Here is a 22,604-nt window from a genome sequence, read left to right as displayed (position 1 = left end):
CTTATTATCAAACAATCTGAACCGTTTTAATTTACTTACAGAAGCTAAAATCGTCTTTCCACACTCTACATTCACTATTAATGAAACATATAATCCTTCTTGAAACTGCAGTTGAAACTGGTTTTACAACAACAATTAAAAATGCACATGAATCTACAAGCAAATGTATTAACATGAGGCAGGATGTTGCTCTAAACCACTGAAATGACAATGAAAAAAGCAGCATCAGATAAACCGACTCAAGGTTGTACATCAGTCGGAGTATAACAAATAATTAACTATTATCTCAACCGACCCCTCTGGTGACATTTGGGGGGAAAAATTAAACATAATAAGTCCTGGCCACAAGTTATGAATCTGTTTTTGCAAACTTGGAGCGTGGAAGCCTCTTGGATGATGAAACGTTTCTCTTGAACACATGATGCAACCTCATTCATGAGCTTTATACTGACTCACTGTCTGCACTGATTCTGAGGACACACTTTTGCAATTGATAGTCAATAAAAAACATTGTTGTTCAGTTTCGCCAGGTCTTGTTATTAAAGAACAGATTCATAACTCGTTCCCAAGACTTTATAACTCATGGCAAAGCAATATTTTTTTCCCAGATGTCACCAGACGGGCTCCGCAGACTCCAGGCTGTGCAAGCAAGCAGGCAACTGTCCTCAGAGGCCTCGGAGACCACACACAACGCGGTGTCATTTTGTAATATTTGGTAAAAGGACTGTGTTCAAATTACTGAACTTTTTAAAATATGTATGTATATTTGTGACTTGATTTTACAGCGTTATGTCTTCAGTAGAGATGGATTTGAGCTGGATGCTCCAGACAGAACAGAGACTAACACACACTAAGACATTATTAGTTCCAATTACTAAAAAATTGTAATATCTAAAATAACCAAGGATTCTCTCTCTGGCTTTAAAAAAAAACAAGTGACCCATTTAGCCACCAAATACTTAATTAGCTTCATATTTACACTGGATTTTTAACTCTTGTTAAAAACTCTTGTTAACTCTTGTTAATTTGGAATAAAGAAAAAGAGAGAGATGATCTTTCTTGCACCAACTTAAAAATTGACTTCCATGGGTAGTACACAAAATAAAGTTTGTGTTCAACTTAACTTTAACAAGTCATACAAATACAGTTGCTAACTTCAATGTGAAAGAATATGTGAATTATATTTCAAATTTTGTCCAACAATGTGCTTTTGTCTGTGTAGTGAAATGTATAAATTGGTGTATGTTTAACCATGAGTATGTGTTAAAGCTGAGATACAGACACTTCCTTGAAGTACTCAGGTTACACAAGTTGAGACTGAACTCATTTGGGGCATTTTATGTCATCAGATAAGGTCAGTAGAGAGACGACAGGAAATGACAGCCAGAGAGATGTCACACAGGCCACGAGTCCGACGCCAACTCTGCAGCGTATCACAAAACAACTTCTCCACACACTTGTCACACCTTCCCACAGACTCACTCTACAGTGGGTACGGCCTCGTGTTGTTTGTGAAAAGGGAAAACATCCTTCAGGTTGTACTGTCCCATCCGGCCTTGTTTGTAGAAATAGATGGCTACTGCTATCAATCCGGTGAAAACCACAACAGCAGCAACTACTATGTACGGGATGATGTAGGCTAAAGAAAGAAGAGGAACAGAGAATATTCAACGTCAGACCATGTAAAAAAAATACACACAATGAACTTCCTTCTTCATTTCACAAGGGTAAGAGTCAGTTCACAATTACAGTGAGAAAGCAGAAGTGAGAGCAGTCATGTGGTTTTTTTTCCCCGTGACTCACTTCCCGGTGATTAACATTAAACACATTCAGACATGATCTCAGAAATTTTTTTTCAGATAATTGTTTCCAGACATTAGGTGCAACCTTCCTTTCACATATGAAGCATAAAGCATGCACATCCAAACTTGACCTGTAGCGCCTGCACTCGTTTTTATTTGTATATCTACTCTAAGTCGGTTGTTGTTTGTTTGATGTTGTTGTGTGGCTGTGTGTGTTTTTATGCACCACGAGAAGTAGTACCTATGATTACGTTGTATGCATAGCTTACGATTAGAATAAAGGAATTCTGATCGTTAGTTGCTGGACAGAAGCGACGGAATGTCCAAAGAAATGTCTGCGCACCTGTTGATGCTTCAACAAACTTTTTATTTTACCTCCCAGAGACTGTAGCTAATGTTTCAGGCACAAAAGAGGGGCTGAAGAGGGGCCTGTGACCAAAAGCTTCTCTACCTGGAAGGTCAAATAAAAAGTTTGCGGAATTCTTCGGACATTGACCTGCTGTGTTCCCACATGGACTCGCTTGGACATTCTCAGGAGTTTTTACTACAGGGCCGGCCGGATAATTCCAGAGGAACATCTGAAGTTCAGTGCATGTCTGACAGCAGCTGTAACGAAGGAACTGGACTGGGAATGAACAACTCACGTTTGACAGCCACCCTGAACGTCACAGTGTTTGTGCCCACGTCGTTGCTGACCGAGCAGGTGTACTGCCCCTCATGCCCAGAAGCCACAGACTGGATGGTGAGGACTCTGCTGTTGGACGGGGGGACGCCGTCTGGCAGGGATGTCCAGGTGTACGAGGGGCTGGGGTTCCCCACGGCCGTGCAGTCCAGCTCTAGAGGATCTCCTTGTGTGAGGGTGATCACATCTGGACGTGATGGCGCCAGCTGCTGAGGCTTATCTGTGTGGGAGAAACACAAACAACCAATGAATCGACCCGGTGCTGCAGATGGAAACCGACTCTGATCTGGAGCTGTGTTTATGAACACCTGACAAATCTCTGGTTCAATTTACTCCCCTTGTAGCTTCTAGACCCCTTTTCGGTCTAATCTAGCATCCATCCAGTTTCCCAGCCACACATTCTAGCTCCTTTTTAAAGATCCATGAATAATTATCTTGGAAATTCATAAAAATCTTCTATCTCACAATGTTAAAGGAAGTGATGAAACAATTCCTGGATCTGCATCAGATCTCTATGGGTTACCACATCCTGCCACCAAGTTTCGTGGTAATCCATTTGCTAGATTTAGCGTAATCCTGCTTCCAACAAATCGAACCAACTAACAAACGTACAGGGATGAAAACAGGTCATTATTACCCTCATATAGACCCATTTCACATCCGTGACTCCACAGGACGGCAGCTTGATGACTAAACAGAGACATTTTGGAGGAGTTGAGTGTCACAGGTTTGTTATCAGACTCACAGTAGACAGTAGCGGTCACGTTTTTCGACACAACCATCGGAGGGGTCTGTGGTCCATCAGGTCCCAGCTCCAGCTTTGCTTGACACCAGTACTGAGCTCCATCATCTTCTTTAGTGGTGGAGATGCTCAGAGTGAAGACCTCAGTCACTGGTTCCTTCTGTGGTTTACTCAAGTACTGTTTCTGGCCCAGTTCTGTCTGACCTCTGAAGAAGGTCACGTGGACACTTCTGACCGGAGCCACGTTCTGCACCTCGCACTGCAGAGTGTAGTCACGGGACTCGAACAACGGCCCGGAGTGATTCATAAAGCTGACGGAGACCAGGTCTGGAGACTCTGTGGAGACAGACAAATAGATGGATGGATGGATAGATAGATAGAAGGGATGGATGGATGGATGGATGGATGGATAGATAGATAGATAGATAGATAGATAGATAGATAGATAGATAGATTGACAGAGTGACAGATAGACAGATAGACAGATAGATAGATAGACAGATAGATAGATAGATAGATAGATAGATAGATAGATAGATAGATAGATAGACAGATAGACAGATAGATAGATAGACAGATAGATAGATAGATAGACAGACAGATAGAATTGACGGACAGAGAGAGAGAGAGTATAAATCTTACAAATAGAAGTGAACTTACTGTACACGGTAACGTTCAGCGGAGTGCAACACTGGTGACCATCAGCTTCAGTATAGTAACACAATGGAGTCATTTTCCACTCCATCATTTTGTCAACCGTCCATGTAATTGTGCTTCCATTGTTCACGTGGGATCCAACAGATTTTTCCAAATTGAAAATGTCATCTGGGCACGACGGGCACAGAGAGCAGATGGCAGAGGTCGGGTCGCCGTGCTTCACCACCAGGCTGGACGGAGTGAACACTGTTCTGTTTGTACAGCTTTCATCTGTAAAAAGAATTCAGATTCACCATGAAAGCCTGTGAGACACTGAAGAAACAGTTATCTAGAGTTGAACTGTATCTTTTAACGGTGGTTCATTCAATTGTATACTTCACCTTATCACACACTGTACATAATATACTGTCTATCGCATTTGCACTACTTTACATATTCATATTGAAAGATTGAAGATAGTGGAAGATAGTGGAAGATATTGAAGAGTGTGTGTGTGTGTGTGTGTGTGTGTGTGTGTGTGTGTGTGTGTGTGTGTGTGTGTGTGTGTGTGTGTGTGTGTGTGTGTGTAAATAAAGTAAGTGTGTGTGTTCAACTAATAATGCTCTTACTCCATTCTAGACTTCTTCTATTAACAACTTCAACATACAATATCAAGGGCTAAGTTTTTTATTATTATTACTTTATTTACAGACACACACACACACACACAAACACACACACACACACACACACATACAGACACACGCACACACACACACGTACATACAGAGACACATATATGTAAAAGTATAAAGAACACTATAACTATATCCGACGATGACTCGAGACATGTTCTAGTGTCTGTTTGTTCTCATCCGCTCTGAGAATAGAAAATATAAAACATGAACCTTGTACCGAACGACATGTCTATAAATATCAGACTCACCACAGCAGGACACATGGAAGTCCGACAGGAAATCCAACAGAGAGACGATCACCAGCACGTAGCGGGAAAACATGGCTCGTGTTCGGGCAGGAACCAGAGGAGAAGTCCGCTCAATCTGATCCGGACCGAAAAAAGCTTTATTAACTAAACGACTCCTCGTTCTCTTTCCCTTTTACTTTGGAACGAGTGTGTGTGTGTGTGTGTGTGTGTGTGTGGAGGGGGAGGAGGAGGAGGAGGAGGGGACAGCTTCCTGAAAACGAAACTGAAAATAGTTCAGAGAAGCGTGGAAACTTCAGGGAAAACCCAGTGATGTCACCAGAGCAGGACTGAGTCAGTTTCAATCATCATCATCATCATCATCATCATCATCATCATCATCCAAGAATGAATTAATAATGTGAATATGAATCAAATAATAATCATCATCATCATGAGAAGAAAAATAAGACAATTAAATTGATAACGGCACCTTTCTAGACCCCTGATGGGACCTTACAATTGATCATATCCAGTTTACAGTGATAATGGCTCCGGGACGCTCTGTGGGAATCCCCCACATGATATCTAAACTGGCAGAAATCACGTGTTCTTTGGTTCAGGCGTGTTCAGTCTCAATATTGCCATTAGCATCACAAGCTAGTTAAACAAACAAGCAGCAGAACGAGAGAATGAGAGTCAGAGGAGGTTTGGAGCTTGTGACAGAAGAAATGACAAGATTGGAAAATCCATTTTAGTGGGAATCTCTGAACAGATTTTCAGCTCTCACTCAAGTTTTTCTCATCAGAAGAGACAGAGATAAAATTCAGTGAAAACAATGAAAAACTAAAGAACCTGAATCATTTAAAAAAAATGTGGCTTCTTTCAAATTTACCAGGTTTGTTTAATAAATAATAAAACACCAAATTTCAGCCAACCTTATGAAGTTTCTGGACATTGGGTGTGATGCTGATATTAAATCATAAATATTCACATGTTGATGATTAAATATAAAAATTCAAAGGATTCCCAGTACAAATCCACAGTTTTCTTATAGTCAATACTCTGTTAATGTCCAGGACTTTATTTTAAAGTTTTTATCTCACCTCTCAAGAATGTAATCATAATTGTTTACACCAATAGGTGGCAGCGTTGATCTGGTCATTGATAAAAATAATGTCTGTATGACAATAATTGTTTAATATTTCAAAGATAAAATAAACACATCCTCATGTATTTCTAATTAATTTTTGTATTTTTGAAATATTTCTTATATTTTCTGTGTTTTAAATCAAAATCAAAAATAACATTCCTCATTCAGGGAAGGTGCTCAATCACTATAATCTTTAAACACATCGATGAGTAAATTAACAAGATGAAATGATCAATGAGATCCAGATGTTTGATAGGTGACATATTTAAGTGTAACACCTGCAGGTCCAGATGTTTGATGGGTGACAGATTTAACTGTAACACCTGCAGGTCCAGATGCTTGATGGGTGACATATTTAAGTGTAACACCTGCAGGTCCAGATGTTTGATGGGTGACAGATTTAACTGTAACACCTGCAGGTCCAGATGCTTGATGGGTGACAGATTTAAGTGTAACACCTGCAGGTCCAGATGTTTGATGGGTGACAGATTTAACTGTAACACCTGCAGGTCCAGATGTTTGATGGGTGACAGATTTAACTGTAACACCTGCAGGTTGATGTTTAATGTGTGACAGATTTACTGTGACACCTGCAGGTAAACTGTAGTTACTACATCTGGAGTCATTTAGTATTTGATCTTTTATCTCCACCTTCATTTCCTGCCTTTTTATCTTCAGTTTCTCTTTTTGTTTTACCAACAAAGTCATTAACAATTTTGTGACAATATTTGTGTTCTGAGTAGACGATGGCTTGTTCCAGGAAACTACAATAAAATGTGTAATCTCACAGAATACACTCATTATTTCTTTAGTGAAGTTCATAATCATACAGCGTTAACCTCCTCAGATAGCCCCTCAAAAACACGTGCGCATACAGACAGGAAACGTGGGTTATTGTGAGGTCCCACAAAGTTTCCGTGAGGTTTAACACATCGCTGCAATGCTCAATGTCAGAACTTCCACTTATAATATTAAATGTTTTGTACACAGCACAACTCTAAATAAAGTTATAAAGTTCTTTGCAGTGACACGACCAAAATAAGACGGGGCCAGTTAAAACAGCACATTCGATGACAAACATACATGTAGTTTGTCTGTTTTACTATTTGACTAATTCAAAGTAAAATCAGGAAATGAGTTACATGGATAAAGATAATAGAGTGTGTATAAATACTCACTCACTCTCACTATCCAGACAGGAAGCCAAAAATATCCCTGATACGAACTTCACCATCTTGCACATATGGAGCCAGAGTCTGTAGCGAGGTCCTGTACTGCAGCCAGACACCAGGTGGCGATCAAGACGCTTTGGCTTCACTTTAGGGCAGCAGACTTATTTTTTAAAGATTACTTTCACTTTTGGGTCTCACATTTATCTCATTATCAAACAATCTGAATCGTTTTAATTTACTTACAGAAGCTAAAATCGTCTTTCCACACTCTACATTCACCATTAATGAAACATATAATCCTTCTTGAAACTGGTTTTACAACAACAATTAAAAATGCACATGAATCTGTGGTGGATGTGTCATTTTCATACACTCATGGACTGTTTGACAAAGCCTAGAGCTCATATATATATATATATATATATATATACACTATATACATTCATGGACTGTTGAGAAAGCTGAGTGTTTGTACGTAGACCACATGTGTGGACCATTGCAGAATGGAACAGTTGCATTATCTGCCCTTGTTGCTCTTGTTGACTACTTATAAACATTGATATTTGATGTTACTGTTGGCTTTGATGAAGGGGAGTGTGTGGTGGATGTGTCATTTTCTAGTGCTGTTTACAGGGGTTGAATTATCGGTGACGTCTGCGGTCTGTTGCTTTGGTCTGGAGTTTGGGTCGTTATCACACTGGTGTTCCGGGTTTGGACAGTAGAGGGGGCTGCTCGTTCATTACACTTTGGACTTGAAGCCAGAAAACACCGTGTCCGCTTCATGTCTTTCTTTTCCCCTTCTCTAGGTCAGGACAGGTGTTGTAATGTGGGGGCTGCACGCTCGTGCTGTGTTTCCTAGGTCGTGGGGAGCGCGCTGGTTGTGGGGTATTCGTCCGGACAGAGGTTTTGCTTGGTAGGTTTAGAAAGTTGGAACATGAGGGAGCTGGCCCGATGCACCATGCTTGCTGGGTGGCCACACGCAGACGGCGCAGGGTCCAGATGTGCTGGCAGCGCCCGTGCCGCTGTGTGTGTTGTGTGGTGGAGGTGTTCAATGTGTGTATTATGCTGTGTATTCAGGTATGCCACATATGCATTTTTCTATTTTGTATATTTCATGTTCCGATTTTCCTGATGTGTTTGATATTTGCTGTAAAATTCAGAAATTACACTTTGGACTTTAAGCCAGCAAACATCGTGTCCGCTTCATTTCTTTGTGTTCCCCTTTTCTAGGGGCGTAACAAATCAGGAGGCAGGATGTTGTTCTAAACCACTGAAATGACAGTAAAACCACGAGAGCTCGATTACACAACGCAGTGTCATTTTGTAATATTTGGTAAAAGGACTGTGTTCAAATTACTGAACTTTAAAATATGTATGTATATTTGTGACTTCCTTTAACAGCGTTATGTCTTCAGTAGAGATGGATTTGAGCTGGATGCTCCAGACAGAACAGAGACTAACACACACTAAGACATTATTAGTTCCAATTACTAAACAATTTTAATATATAAAATAACGAAGGATTCTCTCTCTGGCTTTAAAAAAAACAAGTGACCCATTTAGCCACCAAATACTTAATTAGCTTCATATTTACACTGGATTTTTAACTCTTGTGTACATACACTGAATAAAGAAAAAGAGAGAGATGATCTTTCTTTCACCAAATAAAAAATTGACTTCCATGGGTAGTACACAAAATACAGTTTGTGTTCATCTTAACTTTAACAAGTCATACAAATACAGTTGCTAACTTCAATGTGAAAGAATATGTGAATTATATTTCAAATTTTGTCCAACAATGTGCTTTTGTCTGTGAAGTGAAATGTATAAATTGACCTAAAACCAATGTTTAACCATGAGTATGTGTTAAACCTGAGATACAGACACTTCCTTGAAGTACTCAGGTTACACAAGTTGAGACTGAACTCATTTGGGGCATTTTATGTCATCAGATTGATTGATTGATCAGATAAGGTCAGTAGAGAGACGACAGGAAATGACAGCCAGAGAGATGTCACACAGGCCACGAGTCCGACGCCAACTCTGCAGCGTATCACAAAACAACTTCTCCACACACTTGTCACACCTTCCCACAGACTCACTCTACAGTGGGTACGGCCTCGTGTTGTTTGGGAAAACGGAAAACATCCTCCAGGTTGTGATGTCCCTCACACCTTCGTTTGTAGAAATAGAAGGCTACTGCTATCGATCCGGCGATAGCCACAAGAACAGCAACTACTATGTACGGGTTGATGTAGGCTGCGGAGTTGGGTAAAGAGAGAAGAGGAACAGAGAATATTCAACATCAGAACATGTCAAAAAATATCAACACGGCCACAATGAACTTTCTTCTTCATTTCACAATTACAGTGAGAAACTCCGAATTTTTTTTCCCAGACATTATCCGGATCCTTCCTTTCACATATGAAGCATAAAGCATGCACATCCAAACTTGATCTGTAGCGCCTGCCCTCGTTTTTCTTAGTATATCTACTCTAAGTCGGTTGTGGTTTGTTTGATGTTGTTGTGTGGTTGTGTTTGTTTTTATGCACCACGAGAAGTACTACCTTTAATTTCGTTGTATGCATAGCTTACAATTACAACTAGGGCTACGTTGTAGCACTGAACGGGCCCGAGCACACGCAACTTGGGACCTGTTGCGGTTGGTGGAGAGAGCGATCGACGAGCGGGCACACGGCTCCGCGTTGCATGCGTTTTGCGCTCCTCCGCGGGAAGGATAAACGCTTCACTTCCTGCGTCCATCACGAGACGTCGATCCTTGCCTGCTAATTGCGCATTACGGTCCACGCTATCAATTGCAGATCACACGGTGAAAATTTGCCATGACCCTGCACTAATATTAATATATGGAGCTGTTCAGGTCAGGATTGTGAGCATAGGTCAGTATTTGGGGGCCGGTTGGATAATGCAGAGGGGATTTACAAAGTACTTCCTGTTTTATGGCGAATCAGTAGGTGGCGCTATGACACTGAGGAAATATTGACACATAGAGCCGTTCAGGCTTGGACTCTGATCATGTGACAGAAGTTTGGTGGTGATAGGACAATGCACACTGGAGTTATGACAACATCGTCTCCTTTGGCGAAGGATGAACCTTAATGATTCGCACCTCAATGTTTACACAGTTTGAGGAAATGTCACAATTCTGACCATGGTCCTACGACTTGACTGAGCTCTTTAGAGCTGTATATTGTAAAGCAGCCAAGAGCAGTGCATCAAAGTATAAAACATGTCACTTCCTGTCGCCAGCAGGTGGCGCTATGACCCAAAGTTAATATTGACACATGGATCTGATCAGGGTGGGACTGTGAATGTGTGAATGAGGTTTGAGGCTGATAGAACAATGCACAGAGGAGTAATAATAAATCCCTCTTTTTTGGCGAATCATCAAACCTTTACGCCACACCACGGTCACACCGTGTGCTGAAATCATATATACCGAGGTAGTTTATATCCCCATTTTGCTGGAGGCCTTTTACAGAATTTGAAGTTGGTCTGATGAAAGCCCTGGGACAAGTTTGTCAAAGTAAAAATGTCTAAAATGGTCAAAATGGCCACTAAAGCCAAAATGGCGGGCTTCCTGTTTGGTCTAGCATATCGATCCAAGAGACTTTTTTGTTTGTCATGAAAAGACACATGTCCCTCCCGATTTTTGTACATGTCGGCCAATCGTGGTGCCGGGGCTGCACTTTAGGGAGCGCTATTCAGTTATTTTGCCACGCCCATTCCTTAAAACCATATGAATGTCTGCAGGGGGGGGGGGGCTGTTTCATGTGTCACGGCAAGTTGATGAACTTTGAGGCCACGCCACTAATATGGTGTTTGACGAAAACCCACAGTCTCCTTATGCCTTCATTATCAATGTCTTGAGACCCTTTTGACACAGTTTGACATGGTTGCGGTCAGTGGATGACGAGGAATACATCCAAGTGGCGGGCTTCCTGTTGCATTTATCATAATGCTCCTTGAGACTTTTTTGTTTGTCTGGTCATGATACATCTGTGTACAGATTTTTGTGAAGATCGGTGAAAGCTAACTGAGGGGCTTTTCCTTAGATGGCGCTGTTGAGCCATTTTGCCACGCCCATTTCAAATTACTCCAGAATACAAATATTTTTTGGGGTTTTGAATTTCCTGCAAACTTTGGTGAGAATTTGAGCATGTCTAGGCCCTGAAAAAGCCCCAAAAGGGAAATACAAATCCTCCCACCGGAGGTGCTCGGGCCCTAATAAAGGAATTCTGATCATAAGTTGCTGGACAGAAGCGACGGAATGTCCAAAGAAATGTCTGCGCACCTGTTGATGCTTCAACAAACTTTTTATTTTACCTCCCAGGGACTGTAGCTAATGTTTCAGGCACAAAAGAGGGGCTGAAGAGGGGCCTGTGACCAAAAGCTTCTCTACCTGGAAGGTCAAATAAAAAGTTTGCAGAAGCATAAACTGCTGTGCAGACATTTCCTCGACCTCTTACGTAGGCAAAACGCAGCAGGAGATTGTCTGAGTCAGACGTGTTCACAAAATAGGAAAAATCTGTAATGTCTGGGTAGCGTCAGTCGTTATCACCAAAAGTTTTTCCAATGTCCACTTTCCAAGTGTGTACGTGAGATATTTGTATTGATTTTGAATTTTTGTTTGTTTGTTAGATTCGAAATGTCATTGACACACCCACTTGCTCGCAGCGAATTCTTCGGACATTGACCTGCTGTGTTCTCACATGGACTCGCTTGGACATTCTCAGGAGTTTTTACTACAGGGCCGGCCGGATAATTCCAGAGGAACATCTGAAGTTCAGTGCATGTCTGACAGCAGCTGTAACGAAGGAACTGGACTGGGAATGAACAACTCACGTTTGACAGCCACCCTGAACGTCACAGTGTTTGTGCCCACGTCGTTGCTGACCGAGCAGGTGTACTGCCCCTCATGCCCAGAAGCCACAGACTGGATAGTGAGGACGCTGCTGTTGGACGGGGGGACGCCATCTGGCAGGGATGTCCAGGTGTACGAGGGGCTGGGGTTCCCCACGGCCGTGCAGTCCAGCTCTAGAGGATCTCCTTGTGTGAGGGTGATCACATCTGGACGTGATGGCGCCAGCTGCTGAGGCTTATCTGTGTGGGAGAAATACAAACAACCAATGAATCGACCCGGTGCTGCAGATGGAAACCGACTCTGATCTGGAGCTGTGTTTATGAACACCTGACAAATCTCTGGTTCAATTTACTCCCCTTGTAGCTTCTAGACCCCTTTTCGGTCTAATCTAGCATCCATCCAGTTTCCCAGCCACACATTCTAGCTCCTTTTTAAAGATCCATGAATAATTATTTTGGAAATTCGTAAACATCTTCTATCTCACAATGTTAAAGGAAGTGATGAAACAATTCCTGGATCTGCACCAGATCTCTATGGGTTACCACATCCTGCCACCAAGTTTCGTGGTAATCCATTTGCTAGATTTAGCGTAATCCTGCTTCCAACAAATCGAACCAACTAACAAACGTACAGGGATGAAAACAGGTCATTATTACCCTCATATAGACCCATTTCACATCCGTGACTCCACAGGACGGCAGCTTGATGACTAAACAGAGACATTTTGGAGGAGTTGAGTGTCACAGGTTTGTTATCAGACTCACAGTAGACAGTAGCGGTCACGTCTTTCGACGCAACCATCGGAGGGGTCTGTGGTCCATCAGGTCCCAGCTCCAGCTTTGCTTGACACCAGTACTGAGCTCCATGATCTTCTTTAGTGGTGGAGATGCTCAGAGTGAAGACCTCAGTCACTGGTTCCTTCTGTGGTTTACTCAAGTACTGTTTCTGGCCCAGTTCTGTCTGACCTCTGAAGAAGGTCACGTGGACACTTCTGACCGGAGCCACGTTCTGCACCTCGCACTGCAGAGTGTAGTCACGGGACAAGAACAACGGCCCGGAGTGATTCATAAAGCTGACGGAGACCAGGTCTGGAGACTCTGTGGAGACAGACAAATAGATGGATGGATGGATAGATAGATAGAAGGGATGGATGGATAGATAGATAGACAGACAGACAGACAGACAGACAGACAGACAGACAGACAGACAGACAGACAGACAGATAGAATTGACGGACAGAGAGAGAGAGAGTATAAATCTTACAAATAGAAGTGAACTTACTGTACACGGTAACGTTCAGCGGAGTGCAACACTGGTGACCATCAGCTTTAGTATAGTAACACAATGGAGTCGTTTCCCACTCCATCATTTTGTCAACCGTCCATGTAATTGTGCTTCCATTTTTCACATTGGATCCAACAGATTTTTCCAAATTGAAAATGTCCTCTGGGCACGACGGGCACAGAGAGCAGATGGCAGAGGTCGGGTCGCCGTGCTTCACCACCAGGCTGGACGGAGTGAACACTGTTCTGTTTGTACAGCTTTCATCTGTAAAAAGAATTCAGATTCACCATGAAAGCCTGTGAGACACTGAAGAAACACACTTATCTAGAGTTGAACTGTATCTTTTAACGGTGGTTCATTCAATTGTATACTTCACCTTATCACACACTGTACATAATATACTGTCTATCGCATTTGCACTACTTTACATATTCATATTGAAAGATGTGTGTGTTTGTGTGTGTTTGTTTGTTTTCAACTAATAATGCTCTTACTCCATTCTAGACTTTTTCTTTTAACAACTTCAACATACAATATCAATAGGCTAAGTTGTTTATTATCAAAAATGTATTATTATTACTTTATTCTCACACACACACACACACTGTAAGCCCGGACAACTAATGAACTGGAACATTTAATTTGAATGTACACAAAAATTTTTAGTATGATACCATTACTATCAAATGTAAGTATATTCTACTAATTTGAAGTAGAATATACTTACATTTGTTAGTAATGCTATTAACTATAACTTTTAAGTGAAACATACAAAAATTGTTAAGTTTTGGTTGTATAAACTTGAGTTTTTTATTTCATGACCACACATCTTTATATCAAGGAGAAGCTGCAGTATTCAGAATACTTTACTAATTGAAATTAAATATTAACTATTAATGACTTATTAATAATGCTAATATTAAGAGTTTTGTGGATAAATGAATGACACACCAAATTGTATCACCCCTTAAGTAATTTCATTATATTTCTCAAAAGTTAATATTTTCCTGTCAAACAAACAGTTACAGGTTCACAGAGCATTATTTAAACAAAACAATTAATTACTCTATGAGCAATGCAAACTTTTATCAATGACCACGTTTTTTGAAAATGCAGTAAGGTGTTTAAAAAATGTAGAATATGCAGATATTAAATGCTAAAAACGTGACTATCCTTAACAAACTGTGTTTTATTGTTGTATTCTACGTCCACTATCTTCCAGGTCAATGAGCCAACAGATATCGGGTGCCTCATACTGCATTCTTCAGGAACTACTCTATAAGTAACTTAATTTGTTTTAAATGTTTGAGAGGCACAGTTTTTTTCATTTTAAGCCATTGTTGAAGACTGCTACAAATTTTTTTAATCATTTGAATAGCATCAGACTTGGACTTCCAATTTGGCTAAACAATTTGCAGTGCTGCTTTTAGTCTCCATCATGCTTAAAAGATGTGGAAAAACTGCTCCCAGAAATTTAAGTCCTATTAGTCCTTCTATATTTGACTTAAATTGTTTTTAAGTGAGGAGTTCTGAGTGTGCTTGTTAAGGAGTTCGAGTAAATTTCTGGGAGCAGTATTTGACATCTTTTCAGTATGACTGGGACTGAAAGTGGGTAAACTTGCCTGAGCTGACTAGCAACAAAAAACACATAAGGTGTGTGAAGTCAGTTTAATCAGTTACTGTCTGTGCTGTTTATGTTGTGCAACACTTTTCATAATAATCTACATAATCTAGGTTGCATAATTATGTCCTCTGCTTGTCCATTTGTTTCTTGCTCTGTTAGGATGTAAATGAGAACGGATCATACAGTCAAACTGCAGTGGGAATCCTCTGCATGGATGAAGACAATCCTCAACTCAACCCATCCACAGTAGGGATCATCTTGGAAGGGAGCGTGGTGATGGACAACCTGGCAAACGTACCTCAGGCCTTCTGCCTTCTTTTTGGCCTAATTTATGCCCTGCACCTCGATTACCCAAAGTATATGAAGAACACTCATTCACAAGTTGTCTAAAAACTGGTATAATGTGCCTTGATTTTCATATTGTATGATCAAACAAATAAAACTGAAAAATTATGCATTTTTGTCATTTCATTTTTTTTATTCTAGTTTAACAAATTATAAAAGAAAAGGAAAAATGTCTCACTTTAACTTAACAAAACTAAGTAGAGTAATAAGGCAGAGTATTTGATATTACAACTGATTTCAAGTTAAATCAACTCATTTTTCATTGCACACAACTTAACATTTTCAGGCCTATTTTCCCAAATATTTTAAGTATATAAAACTACTGACTACAACTGTTTTTAAGTTCTAAATTTGGCATTTAGTGTATTGAACTTAAAATAACAATGCTAGCCTTTAAAGCTTTTAAGTTAAATCAACTCAAGTTTTCATGTTCCTGTTGGACCATGGTTCTTTGTGAAACCACACTTCGGCCTACATGTTCAGTCAAGAGCCTGAAGCCGCATGTTCCTCCAAGACTCAGTCTCCCAGGGGCCATCAAAAACCAGAGCACGGAACTCAGTCTCCCAGGGAGCATCAGAGGTGTGAAAACCCCCCCAGGGACACAGGTTTCAACTCCCATTGGTCACTCTGGACCCCATGACCTGTGAGGTCACCGGGCCAATATAAGCCAGTTCATCAAACTCTTCTTCCTCTTTCTACACTCCCTCCAAGGAGAGAAGGCTGTCGAGCCTCGTCTGCCTCTTCCTACAATCCTTCTACAGGAGGGAAGGCTGTTGAGCCTCTTCTCCAGCTCACATCTTCTCTTCCCATCCAACTCTTCGAGAGGAGCACAAAGGTGCAGCTTCCAGCTCATCTCACCAAGGAAACCTCCTCGCCCTCCAAGCTCTACCAACGTCCTAGCAGCGACTCGATGTCCTGCTTGCAAACTTCAGCCAGCAACTGAGCTACACAGCTCAACCGAAACCAGCAAGACGACACAAAACTGCGAACTGCACAGCAACTTCCTTTTTCCCCTTTCTACGGACGGGTAACACAACTGGGCTTAATAATTATACTAGGCTAAGCAAGACTGTTTATTCGATTCTGTGTGATGTTTATAAGTTTGATTTGTGGTGTTGTGATATTTTGGGTACAAGTTATTGAGAAAGTAATGTTAGTCTGTTATGCTCTTCACAGTCTTTCATTGCATCCAATCTAGTAACTTTCTCTAATTTGGCACACACACACACAGACACACGCATAACTCTTCACCTCATTAGCTCTACAGGTCGTAAACATTCCAATAGGGGGGGGAGGGTGTTATCTCTTTGGCCAGCGACCATCTTGAAAGCATGCTGACTCACACAGACACACACACATACCTATCTTTGTTTAGTAAGTACACCGTTAGTAATTTGTGTTTTTATACTTTATTATATTCATAATAAATGTTTTTCTTTCACAAATGTTTTTTCATTAATGTTGCATAAGTGAATTTTGCCAACCTCTACACTGTCAAGAACTCCATATCCTTCAACTTAGCTAACTATCTATGTGGTAAATTTGGTTATAGTTATTAATTTAATTGTTAATCAGAGTTCCAAATTTGTAGTTAGAACCTTTATGAGACTTTATTCAATAAATTGGCTATATTTTCCCTTCCTTTGAAGGGTGGTGCCCCGAGGTAACTTTAATCAATTAAAGTTATTATTTAATATTAATAATAAAATATTTATATTTTATATTTTATTTTGATAACCAAATTTATTGAATGCCGAAAGGCACACCATTTTATGGTATCACATTTAATGCATTATGGCACAACATAAATGGTGCGTCCCGTGTGAGGCAGAGTACAGTTGGCAAAAATTCATAATTATGCAACATTCATTTTTTTTTCTCTTCCATTTTTGGCTAACATAAATGGTGCCCCCCGCGTGAGGCAGAGTACAGTTGAAAAATTCATAATTGTGCAATATTAATTTGGTTTCATTTTTGGCCAACGCCAGAAATAAGTGGAATTTGGAATTTTCAGTCAAGCCAAAGGTTTGAATTCAATTCCACTAGTCTGCCACCGGAGTAGACATTCAACCGTATTTACAAACAAGTGCATTGTGGTGAAATTTAATTTATTCATAAATTAAATGTTTATTAATAATTAATTATTCATAACTACCATTTTAGGTCCTCATAGTGTTACGCTAAAAGATTGCTATCGTTGCTAATAACTCCAGTTGAATATTCGTTGTTGAAATTTTAAGAATTTCTTTTAACATTTGAATATCACATATTCAATGTTAACTGGTCAAGCTGTGAAATTTCCTGTAACTGTTAAGTGCTTTTGAATTAAGACATAGCGCGCCACCGGCCCTATGTAACAGAGCTTGTACCTGGCTGTTACTGCCAAGCATTTCAGCCCAAGTTGGATTAAGAGAACCTGAGAAAGAGCCACAGCGTGCTTCCAGCCCTGTGAATTTATATAACCCCCAACTGTTACTGCCCTGCATATCAGTTAGTGATTAAAAGTTTGGTGAACTGTTTAACCCACCATAGTTTTGGTTAGGCTAGTGTACGAACAAATCCACACTACAAGGTGTCTGCCAGTGCAACACCAAAGCCAACCACACTGCTTTTTGATTTATAAACTTGTAAATCTAATCCTTCAATTTCAGACCCAACAATGGAGAACCCCTGTGTAGAACAGTTTGTTTCTTCCCTAGCACAGAGCCTGACCCCTGGCTATCCTGAATTCATCATTAAGTTGAACTTCAGTGAGTGTAATAAAGAAATAGATTCTCTACTTAATGACAGGTGTGATGCACAAACAGCATCAAAGGGTCCATTGTTGAGATGCATGATTCTAAATTTCCACAGGCAAATCAACCTCGCCTGTCAGAGCAAAGCAGCCATGGAACAGGAGGTAAATGCCCTAAGAGCGCAAAATGCTCTTCTCCTCCAGGAGGTTCAAACTGCTAGTAAGAAAGCCCTGCACTATTTAGAAGACCTGCACTCAGCAGAGTCAGATCTCTATTCACACAAGGAGGAATTGTTAAAACTTAGATTAGAAGGCCCGGCCTCACATCAGTTTTTGAACCAATGCGATTCTGGTTATTCCGATTCACACTCCTCCGATAGTGTACGGTTAACTCCCTCTTCACTCCCAAGATGGGACAGAATCCCATCCGACCCCAAGTCTTCGGGAATTAAGTCACCTCCTGATCCTCCACTGACAGGAAGAGGTAACAGCTTCCTAACTTCCCATCTCCCTGACTCTGACACTGACATTGATGACATATGTAGTTTACCCTCAAGAACACATTGTGCCTCATATGCTTCTCATCCACTGATGCATGACACATTTTTCCGTGCACAACTCTCCAAAGGGGGGACTTCAACCTTTCAAGATGTTTTAGCACCCCCCCCCCCTCAACCAGAGAGACCTGCAGCAGGTGATGCACGTGCCCGGACCTCACAGTGTCCTCGCTTTGATTTGCTTGAGTTTCTAGCTAAAGATATTGAACAATTTGATCCAGACAACTGTGATAACAATATTGATAATTACTTTAGAGAACTAGATCTCAGCTTAAGTGATGTGCCAAATGCAACAGAAAGAGAGAAGGTTAGACTCGTGTTAAAAACCAGCTCTACAGCTGTTCACAAGTTAATTCAGTCACTTCCTTCCAGTGTCACAAGTAAATACACAGAGCTCCGTCAAGCACTAGTCGAGGAATTCTCTTCTACTGCTGACGAGATAACATCCATTGTTACAGCATCCCAAATTAAACATTCACGTCGCGAAAATCCCAAAGATTATTTTCGATGTTTGAGGCATGTTTATTTTCAGGGAAAAAACACACCAGGCCTAGAAGAAAATCCCACCTTCAAGTCCATGTTCTTACGTAACTTACATCCATGTATACGCACACATGTTGTACTGATGACACAGCAAGGAAAACCTTCAATGCAGCAGATCAGGAAGATGACACAGGTGGCTTGGGAAACTGTTATCACTTTCAAGGCTACAGTAGGTGCAACCGAGCCCGTCAAAACAAACAGCACGGTGCCAAATTCATCCGCTGCCTCAAAACGTCACCCTCAAAACAAAACGAAGGGGGGTGAAAACAGGCAGCGTAGGGACACAGAGCGTATCCGCCATGTCCGCCAACTTCCCAGAGATAGGCATTCCCACAGTAGAAGCTGTAGGAAGCCATACTCTGAAATTCTGGCTCAGACAACTTACCACTGCTCAGAAGATGACGACAGCGTCTCTGAGTACAGTTTAAAATATGGTTATGACCGAGCACACAGTGACAGCGCCTCTGAAGTCCTCCTGGACTCTGGCTCCCCAGAGCGTTACGGCCCTGAGCCACGACACAGGCGATCCAGAGCTCGCTTCTCACGGCCATAACCAACACAGTTCACCCCTGTACTGACAGTCAGTATTAAGTTTCTTGCAGTTAATAGGAAACTGTTTTGTTAGCAACAGCAGCAAACTTCAAAACCTAAATTCTGATTGAACTTATATACCACTGCCAACTTTGTAAATATGTTTGGATCGACTACTTTTCATTTCATAATAATGAAGTCCATATGTTAGGACATTAGCATATTATTACAGAAACAATGATACAGTCATTTGGATCTTGAGACTTTGAAAAATAATGACAACCTTCCGCAGGAAAACCTGCTGAAGATTAAAATTGTTAAGTCTAACAGATCAGACTGAGTACTACATTGAGTAGGATTCCATGAGTGAACAAAACTCTTGGACATTCCAAAAATGACCTTATCATTGTACGTGCCACTCTCTCTGCATCGTATCTTACAATTTACAATGTCTTATTTTTTCCTTTTTCTCCCTAACCTAGTGAAGAGCACAGGTTATTCATATTGTACTGTCATTGTAATCTGAATTATTTGTCTAATTTGAATCTTGCTTAGCCAAACTAGATAGTATACACAAATGCCCAGATGTGACAATCCAAATGAACTGACAATTGACTTTTCCAGCTTTGGACTAAACATGTTCAAGTTCGCCCTCAGGAACCCACGTCAGGTGCGATCCTGACAACGAAGGGGGGATGTTGGGCCATGGTTCTTTGTGAAACCACACTTCGGCCTACATGTTCAGTCAAGAGCCTGAAGCCGCATGTTCCTCCAAGACTCAGTCTCCCAGGGGCCATAAAAAACCAGAGCACGGAACTCAGTCTCCCAGGGAGCATCAGAGGTGTGAAAACCCCCCCAGGGACACAGGTTTCAACTCCCATTGGTCACTCTGGACCCCATGACCTGTGAGGTCACCGGGCCAATATAAGCCAGTTTATCCAACTCTTCTTCCTCTTTCTACACTCCATCCAAGGAGAGAAGGCTGTCGAGCCTCGTCTGCCTCTTCCTACAATCCTTCTACAGGAGGGAAGGCTGTTGAGCCTCTTCTCCAGCTCACATCTTCTCTTCCCATCCAACTCTTCGAGAGGAGCACAAAGGTGCAGCTTCCAGCTCATCTCACCAAGGAAACCTCCTCGCCCTCCAAGCTCTACCAACGTCCTAGCAGCGACTCGATGTCCTGCTTGCAAACTTCAGCCAGCAACTGAGCTACACAGCTCAACCGAAACCAGCAAGACTTCACAAAACTGCGAACTGCACAGCAACTTCCTTTTTCCCCTTTCTACGGACGGGTAACACAACTGGGCTTAATAATTATACTAGGCTAAGCAAGACTGTTTATTCGATTCTGTGTGAAGTTTATAAGTTTGATTTGTGGTGTTGTGATATTTTGGGTACAAGTTATTGAGAAAGTAATGTTAGTCTGTTATGCTCTTCACAGTCTTTCGTTGCATCCAATCTAGTAACTTTCTCTAATTTGGCACACACACAGACACACGCATAACTCTTCACCTCATTATCTCTACAGGTCGTAAACATTCCAATAGGGGGGGGAGGGTGTTATCTCTTTGGCCAGCGACCATCTTGAAAGCACGCTGACTCACACAGACATACACACATACCTATCTTTGTTTAGCAATTAGACCGTTAGTAATTTGTGTTTTTATACTTTATTATATTCATAATAAATGTTTTTCTTTCACAAATGTTTTTTCATTAAGTGAATTTTGCCAACCTCTACACTGTCAAGAACTCCATATCCTTCAACTTAGCTAACTATCTATGTGGTAAATTTGGTTATAGTTATTAATTTAATTGTTAATCAGAGTTCCAAATTTGTAGTTAGAACCTTTATGAGACTTAATCAATAAATTAGCTATCTTTTCCCTTCCTTTGAAGGGTGGAGCCCCGAGGTAACTTTAATCAATTAAAGTTATTATTTAATATTAATAATAAAATATTTATATTTTATATTTTATTTTGATAACCAAATTTATTGAATGCCGAAAGGCACACCATTTTATGGTATCACGTTTAATGCATTATGGCACAACATTCCATTACTAAAATATTTTAGGGCAACCTATTTCCTCTAATTTTCTAAGTAAACTCTACTTATCCGGGCTTACAGTGCACAGATGCATAGATACACAGCGACACGCATACACAGATACACGGATACACAGACACACACACTCACACTCACACACACATACATACAGAGACATATATATGTAAAAGTATAAAGAACACTATAACTATATCTGATGATGAACGACATGTCTATAAATATCAGACTCACCACAGCAGGACACATGGAAGTCAGACAGGAAATCCACCAGAGAGACGATCACCAGCAAGTAGCGGGAAAACATGGCTCGTGTTCGGACCGAAAAAAGCTTTATTAACTAAACGAGTCCTCGTTCTCTCTCCCTTTAACTTTAGATCGAGTGTGTGTGTGTGTGTGTGTGTGTAGAGGAGGAGGAGGAGGAGGAGGAGGAGGAGGAGACAGCTTCTTGAAAACGAAACATAGTTCAAGAGACGCGCGGAAGCCAAACTGCAGACTCCTCTTATCTCCTGGTTCCTCCCTGTCATGCCAGGGCAAGTCTTTAAACCCACAGAGAAGAACCAAACAGCCGGTGAAACAAGTTATCTCTGGTTTACAGTGATAATGGCTCCGGGACGCTCTGTGGGAAATACTCACATGATATCTCATCAGAAGAGACAGAGATACATTTCAGTGAAAACAATGAAAAACTAGGGCTACGTTGTAGCACTAACGGGCCCGAGCACAGGCATTTTGAAGCCTGCTGCGGTTAGTGGAGAGAGCGATCAATGACCAAGCGCACGTCTCCGCGTTGCATGTGTTTTGCGCACTGCGGCAAGGACAAACGCTTCACTTCCTGCGTCCGTCGAGCGATGTCGATCCTTGCCTGCTAATTGCTCATTACGGTCCACGCTATCAATTGCACATCACACTGTGAAAATGTTATGT

At 41.1% G+C, this 22,604-nt stretch overlaps 2 protein-coding genes and 1 long non-coding RNA gene across 3 annotated transcripts; 1 reads left to right on the top strand and 2 right to left on the bottom strand.

Moving 5' to 3' along the window:
* The first annotated feature begins 150 nt into the window (after window positions 1-150).
* LOC117765256 lies at window positions 151-8,608 on the top strand. The gene is made up of 2 exons (XR_004614538.1): window positions 151-185; window positions 8,363-8,608. It is a non-coding gene; the product is annotated as an uncharacterized LOC117765256 (long non-coding RNA).
* On the bottom strand, window positions 1,185-22,099 carry LOC117765217 (vascular cell adhesion protein 1-like). The gene is made up of 6 exons (XM_034591555.1): window positions 22,015-22,099; window positions 4,809-4,947; window positions 3,887-4,153; window positions 3,230-3,562; window positions 2,447-2,704; window positions 1,185-1,639 (listed from the first exon to the last, which is right to left on the bottom strand). The coding sequence occupies exons 2-6, from the start codon at window positions 4,879-4,881 to the stop codon at window positions 1,479-1,481; spliced, it is 1,092 nt and encodes a 363-aa protein (XP_034447446.1). The 5' UTR covers window positions 4,882-4,947; window positions 22,015-22,099; the 3' UTR covers window positions 1,185-1,478.
* On the bottom strand, window positions 9,084-21,993 carry LOC117765232 (intercellular adhesion molecule 1-like). Its single transcript, XM_034591591.1, has 6 exons — window positions 21,912-21,993; window positions 13,276-13,542; window positions 12,759-13,091; window positions 11,976-12,233; window positions 9,284-9,368; window positions 9,084-9,241 (listed from the first exon to the last, which is right to left on the bottom strand). Exons 1-6 carry the CDS (start codon window positions 21,982-21,984, stop codon window positions 9,208-9,210), a joined length of 1,050 nt encoding a protein of 349 aa, XP_034447482.1. The 5' UTR covers window positions 21,985-21,993; the 3' UTR covers window positions 9,084-9,207.
* Window positions 22,100-22,604: the final 505 nt, after the last annotated feature.

Source organism: Hippoglossus hippoglossus, chromosome 1 (genome assembly GCF_009819705.1).
Source record: "Hippoglossus hippoglossus isolate fHipHip1 chromosome 1, fHipHip1.pri, whole genome shotgun sequence".
NCBI lineage: Eukaryota > Metazoa > Chordata > Actinopteri > Pleuronectiformes > Pleuronectidae > Hippoglossus > Hippoglossus hippoglossus.
Note: the sequence above shows the minus strand (reverse complement) of the source record. Positions and strands in the feature narration are given on the sequence as shown.

What these genes read in the sequence shown, in the direction of transcription:
- LOC117765217 (XM_034591555.1), bottom strand. Translation starts at nt 4,881, where the DNA reads ATGTTTTCCCGCTACGTGCTGGTGATCGTCTCTCTGTTGGATTTCCTG. An exon ending in CTTCCATGTGTCCTGCTGTG is followed by an intron (nt 4,154 to 4,808) that starts GTGAGTCTGATA and finishes TTCTTTTTACAG; the next exon opens with ATGAAAGCTGTACAAACAGA. An exon ending in GCTGAACGTTACCGTGTACA is followed by an intron (nt 3,563 to 3,886) that starts GTAAGTTCACTT and finishes CTGTCTCCACAG; the next exon opens with AGTCTCCAGACCTGGTCTCC.
- LOC117765232 (XM_034591591.1), bottom strand. Translation starts at nt 21,984, where the DNA reads ATGTTTTCCCGCTACTTGCTGGTGATCGTCTCTCTGGTGGATTTCCTG. An exon ending in CTTCCATGTGTCCTGCTGTG is followed by an intron (nt 13,543 to 21,911) that starts GTGAGTCTGATA and finishes TTCTTTTTACAG; the next exon opens with ATGAAAGCTGTACAAACAGA. An exon ending in TTCTATTTCTACAAACGAAG is followed by an intron (nt 9,242 to 9,283) that starts GTGTGAGGGACA and finishes TTTCCGTTTTCC; the next exon opens with CAAACAACACGAGGCCGTAC.